This window comes from Nicotiana tomentosiformis, chromosome 4 (genome assembly GCF_000390325.3).
Source record: "Nicotiana tomentosiformis chromosome 4, ASM39032v3, whole genome shotgun sequence".
In the NCBI taxonomy this organism is placed as follows: Eukaryota; Viridiplantae; Streptophyta; class Magnoliopsida; order Solanales; family Solanaceae; genus Nicotiana; species Nicotiana tomentosiformis.
Genome location: NC_090815.1, coordinates 134,199,177 through 134,205,770, shown reverse-complemented (window position 1 = coordinate 134,205,770; position 6,594 = coordinate 134,199,177). Strand labels below are relative to the sequence as shown.

Here is a 6,594-nt window from a genome sequence, read left to right as displayed (position 1 = left end):
CACAAGTCATAAATGACATAATAGAGGTATTCCAATTTTCAGAATCGGATTCCGACCTCGATATCAAAAAGTCAACCCCCCGGTCAAACTTCCCAAAATTCAACTTTCGGCATTTCAAGCCTAATTATATTCCGGATCTCCAAATAATTTTTCCGTACACGCTCCTAAGTCCAAAATCACCATACAGAACTATTGGAATCATCAGAATTAAATTCCGAGGTCGTTTACACATAAGTCAATATCCAGTCAACTATTTCAATTTAAGCTTCCAACATGAAAATTCATTCTTCCAAACTAACTCCGAAATAACTTAAAACCAAAACCGACAATTCACACAAGTCATAATACATCGTAGGAAGTTATTCAAGACTTCAAATAGTTAAAAGAAACGTAAATGCTCAAAACGACCGGTCGGGTCGTTACAACCTCAAAATTGTACATCAGATTAAATCAAATAAAGGAATAGGAATTTATTTCATCCAGCTGCATGTTATACAATTAAATCAATAAAGGATACAATAAGAGACACCACGCTCAAATGAATACACTCACAAATTCCTCTCAAACTTTACAGACACAAACTTCGAAACTTATTAATCCCACAAAGGAATAATAACAAGAAATTAAAGACAGTCGAAACAAATCAAAATAGAAATTACAATACAAAAAGCCTGTGAAATTATTGCCATTTCACAAAGCAACATAACATAATTAGCCAGGTTTATCACCTAATAAATCTGCAATCACGCCTTATTTCTTGACCAGAACCACTGATACTGCTCATTTTGATCATTGAATTAGCAAAAGCTTTAAAAAACTCATTTTGTGAACTGGCAAAAGTTGAAACTAGATTTTTGGTTCTTGAATTGGTGAGCAAAGTAGAATCTGAAGAAAAAAGGCCCTTATTCTGCAATACTAACTTGTAATATACGTTGTCGAATAAAAATGTTGTAGAATCTAAGGTAGAGCCTGCATTCTTCACTGTGTTTTTAATGGGACATACTTTCTTTAACTTAGCTGCAAATGATGCATCCAATGTAGGGTCAACATCGTTTTTCTTATCGAATTTGTGGATTCTGTTTTGGAAAGATGAACAATGAGAAAATCCAAGAGTGTGTCCTCCTGAAAAAAACAAGCCGTAAGCTCTATGCAATATTGACGGGATAAAAATATTTGTATTATTCATTTGCTGATAGATTATTTATACCTGAAAGCGCAACCAAATCGTCTAAAGAAAGACCTCTTTGAGTGAAGCTTTGTTGCAATTGAGAAATATTGGAAGTTGGACCAGGTAATTGCTGCGTTTCACTGGCTTTAGAAATTCGTCCATCTTTTCTACCTTTTGGCACTTCCCAAGTAGGTCCTCCAGACTAAAACCAATAAATAATTCTAACATTAGTACTACTCTTGACTCTTGAAAATTAAACCTCTAAAATCAAACTTGTAATTCACTTCAATATGAACATATATATCAGGATGAAGTTTTGGTTGTAGTAAGACTCACAAGTTTAACAGCATCTCTAGCTGCAAGAGCTAAAATATCAGCACATGAAACAACTCCAGGGCACATATTCTCTATTTGTTTCTTAGCAACGTCAATAACATAGAAAGCATGTAGTGAAATGTTAGGAGGTCCATCTTTCTCTGCTTGGTTGTTTTTCGTCGAATTCAGCAGCACAGAGCCATCACAACCCTTCCATAATAAAAACACCATAAGTTAAACAATAACTACAGCCCTATATAGGGTAGGTATTTTATGTACATATTTTCTACAATTGATCTAATATTATATGCTGACACCCATGCTCCAAATAGGCTATTAATAATACGTACTGGTTGAATGCTTAGTTATCTACCTAGAGGAGCAAGGATCAATTCCCATTTAATATTTTTTTTTTTTCTCTTTTCTTTAGCGGTGCACCCATGTTATAAAATCTTAGATCCTCCTCTGGTTACTATGTCCTAAAATTACTCATAAAATGAACATAGTAAAAGAAAGTGCATGTTTTCGCTATTTAGTTAATCTACCGACAATGTAAAAAAAATATAGTACACAATCAGGTCACTTGTAAGATAATTACAGATAAATCTCTTTACAACAACTACTACTACTGCTAATATACCTCAAATCCCGACTCAAGCTAGGAGGCTATATAAATTAAAATGACCATGTTGTTCCATTTAAGCTTATCTTGGGATATATATAAATCTCTATGATAAACGTCATTTAAACCTGATAAAAAATGATAACTATAACATTCTATCACACGTTAAACTACAACGATCGTGTAAATTTGTATATAACTTAAACACTTTCAATATTACATAAAGATGTATAGGAGTAGAAGTAATTTACCCTGATGAAACAATCATGGAAATGCATCCTTAAAAGAGCAGCTGGAACTGTTTTGTCATTCCACATAGCTTTTCTTACAACTTGGGTGATGCTTGACTCGGCATCTGGACATGTTTTGTCATAGTAATTGGAGCTCAGGGCATTCACACATGAAAATAGCACAAAACAAAACGTAAAAGCAACAAGAAATTTTTGTAATGCCATCACAATTATCAAAGATCGAAAGCCTATATTTGTTTGTGCCTATAGACTTTGGTTCTTAGCTAATTTTGAGTGTGAGAGCAAAGGAACTGTATACGATGAGTATTTAAAGGGTACATAAGAGGGAAAAAGACAGTAGGAATAGTTGTTATTGGAATCTAATCATATGTTTGTTAGCAAGTTTGGTAATCTTAGGACCAATTATATAGAGCGACAATATTGAAAAAGGAGTTGTTTGTCACATTTTCATTTAGGTTTTTGTTTTATGAGGCATATTCATTTTCTTAAGAGAGAATATGATCCCAGTTCCAATAATCACCTATTTTAACTTTTTGGCAACTCGGATACAAAGGGGAAAACCAATGGTTGCTTAATCCCCACATGGGAATCAAGTTTAGCACAATTTTTATTTAATTCTATATGAGGTATGTTCATTTTCTTAAGCCAGAATTTGATCCTAGTTTCAATAAAAACCCCATTTTAATTTTGTTAGGAATTCACTGAGAAAGAGGACGACCAATCGATCAGGGGCGAATGCGGTGTGTCTCTTATGTGTTCGTCTCAACCCAATAACTTGCGCTGAAACTTTGTATATGTGCTAAAAATTCACTAAAAAGTATAATTAATAAAATTTTGAACTCATTAAATTAAGCGGCTATGGTAGAAAAATCTTGAATTTATCTCTCCGACCAATGGTGGTTCAATCCCCGCATGAGATCAATTTGAGGTTTTCATTTTCTTAAATCAAAAACGATTCCAGATATCCAACATTAGTGCACCAATTTTGTATTTGTGGGCAACTCACTAAAAGAGTGATAGAAAATTAATGTTTTTGCAACTCTCACATGGGAGTCAGCCAATTAAACAAGTACCACGTTCAATATTTGTTAAGCAAGAAACGATTCGAGTTCTCAATCATCCATTTTATTTTTGTTCGCAACTCGATCAGTAAGAAAGAGTAACATTATTAATGGTTGCTCAAATCTCATACTAATCAAAGAAGGAATTTTTTTGGTAGTTTTTAAGACTTCACTTTGGCAACGTAAAACCAAAGTAGTGTGGTATGGTAGTGACACAAGTTTAAATAATTAGCTTGCTAATCTAGAAATTAAATCACAGTTAGTCAGATTCTTAAGTTGTCATTGTCTCAGACGTCCAAACCAACAAAATCATGCACTAACTTTTCATTATTTTATTATCACCAAATACATGCATCATGCATGTAATACGTAGACCACACTTTACATAAATGAATTAGAAAATACTCTTTCTGTTTCCTTTTACTAGTTCAATGTATTAAAATATATTTTTTTCTTTTATTTGTCGATTTTTATTCTTACCATTAAGTAACCATTTCAAAAATTTATAGGAGGACTAGTATCATATTTAAGTTTGCAAAGCATAGTTAATAAAGTTAACTAAATATTTACTTAATAATTTTTTAAGAGTAGAAAATACAAACCGGACAAGTAAAAGAGAATGGAGGAAATATAACGAGTCTCTTAGCTAAGGAAGTGTGATTATGGTGTACAATGATACATCTTTTTTAATTGATTTCTATTGAATTATTGCTAGACATTTTTGCCTCTTCCCTTCTTAGGCTTAATCTAACTGGTTCTTTCAATTATTCATTTTAGAGTTGACTCGCCGCAACTCTCAACAAACCATCATTAAACTAGTAAATCATAATTAAGCGAAAGTAGTAAAGCATAATTAGAGGGTTGTTTGGATGGGCTTAAAAGCCGCTCAAACTAGCTTTTAAGCATTTTTTTATTTTCTGGAGTGTTTGGCAAAAAATAATGCTTAAAAAAAACTAAAAAATGCTTTAAAAAAAATAAAAGCAACAAGTTGGCTGAACCCAACTTGTTCGATTTTGGCTTAAAAGCCATTTTAGTTTGACCAATAAAATTACTTTCTTGTCCATTATAAGTTTTCATGATACCAAAATTACCCTCGGTGAAAATCTAAAACATCGTACTTCTCCTATTTCCTTCACTTCTGAAGACAGCCAATCACCTTCTTTCCTCTTCCCCTCTGCTTCATCTTCATTTTTCTGCATTTTTCTTCAAGCATTTCAGTGAAAATCAATCGTCTTTGTAAGTTCATCTCAATCCTTATTGTAATCGTGATAATTTATTGATATTATGGCGTCATTCTCGTCATTGATACTTGGGTTTTTCTCGAAGAAGGAAGATAGTTGTTTTTCTGGCATGAGTTATTGGGTTAACGGTTCGGTAACAGTTTAGAATTTTTTCACTATTGGGTTATCGGCTCGGGCCTCGATTTGTCAATTTTGTTAATGGGTTAACTGATAACCCAATAAGAATTAATGAAATTACTACTTTACCCTTATGTATATACATATGCTAGGGCTTCACTTCATGCTTTCCTATTCTTTCTCAGCCGCATTCTTCAGTTTTCAATTGCTTCATCTTCATTCTTCATAGACCTTACTAGTTACTCCTAATGTGAGTCTTTAGTCTTATACATTAGGCTTTTAATTTCTATAACAAAATTCATCTTCATATAGGGATTTTTGATTGTTAAAGATTCTTTATTTTTATTTTTTTTTCGTTTCTTAATTTTGTGAGCTCACATTGTGCAGCTTATACCTACTACCAGTTTCTTTTTTCGGGTTAGACATTTGACAAACAATATCCAGTTTATCTTGGACTGTTTGGGGGTATAATGTTGGACTAATTATTTATTATGTTAGTTAAATTCATTCATTTTCATGTTTTTGTGTGGCTAATTTATGTTGTGTTTTGCTTTTAGTTGTAAAAAATTATAATTTTTACTGTATTTTGGTTAATTTTAGTTTACATAGGAGGTAATAATGTTCAATTTAATTGTTTGTTTACTGTTTCTTTATGAGTTTGATTTTGTGCTTTGATTAGTTTTAGCAATTAAAACACTTAAATGCTTCTATTTTTGGAATTTTTAAGTGTGTGTTCAAGTTCTTGTTTAGATTCAATAAATTTCGTGTATTTATGTGTCCGATTATGTTTTTAGTTGTTAAAAGTTGTAATCTTGAAGGTAATAATGTTGAAATTAATTATTTGTTTAATGTTTCTTTGTGACTTTTCTTATGTGATTTGATGAAATTCAGTGTTTTAAAATCTTGTAGGGTTGACTAGCAAATAAAGTAAATTCAAGAACTTAATGTGCTTATGGAGTTTGATTAAGTTCAGTAGATTTTTGGTTAGGGGAAGGTTTGACTTCTAAGAAAAATAAATTTCACCTTTCTTTTTTGGGGTTTGAAATTATTTCAGTTCTGTAAGTGTTGAGGAAGACTTTGATGTTCTCGAGGAACTAGAACAAGGTGATAATATTTTAATTTGTTTGGTTGTATATTATTTTTATAAATAGTTTGTTTAATATTTTTATTGTTTGATTTGTTAATATATATTATTCTCTTTAGATTTTGCCAAACTTGGAAAAGAACCTTGCGATGATGCTGTGTAGAATCTTAGATAGTTATGAATTGAAAATTTGGTAAGTTCATTATTCAACTTCTATAGTATGCATTGCTAAGAATTTATTTGACTTAATATTTTTTCTTTTTATGCTTAATAGGTGTAATCATGCCTCGACTTCGTGGTCACAAAACTACCTCACTTGTTTGGAGTTACTATGAAAGGATTGAAGAAGGTGATGATGGATGGTGGAAAGTAAGATGTAGTCATTGTCATCTTGTTTTTATTACAATGCACAACAAAGTGGTACTAAGTCCTTAATGAGGCATGTTGGGAGTTGTTTGGAGCGCAATTTGGTGAAGCCTATAAGGATTGAGTAGTTGTTGTCTTGTTAACTTGAATTTGAACTGTTAGTACTATATGTTTGGACTTATTAATTTTAAGGTAAAATTGCTACTACTTTGTATTATTATTAAAATATATTTGGACAATTATTGTTGAAGAATTAGTACTATTCCAGTTGTGGCCACCGGACAGTACGCATACTATATGTGAATTCTTCTCTTTTTTGCTTAACACCAGTGAATTGTCCTTTCTTTTTTGCTTAACTCTAAATTGAGT

General features: G+C 31.9%; 1 protein-coding gene across 1 annotated transcript; it reads right to left on the bottom strand.

The window, feature by feature from the left end:
- Positions 1-445: 445 nt before the first annotated feature.
- On the bottom strand, positions 446-2,624 carry LOC104101620 (peroxidase 64-like). Its single transcript, XM_009609106.4, has 4 exons — positions 2,357-2,624; positions 1,505-1,693; positions 1,208-1,370; positions 446-1,122 (listed from the first exon to the last, which is right to left on the bottom strand). The coding sequence occupies exons 1-4, from the start codon at positions 2,558-2,560 to the stop codon at positions 725-727; spliced, it is 954 nt and encodes a 317-aa protein (XP_009607401.1). The 5' UTR covers positions 2,561-2,624; the 3' UTR covers positions 446-724.
- Positions 2,625-6,594: the final 3,970 nt, after the last annotated feature.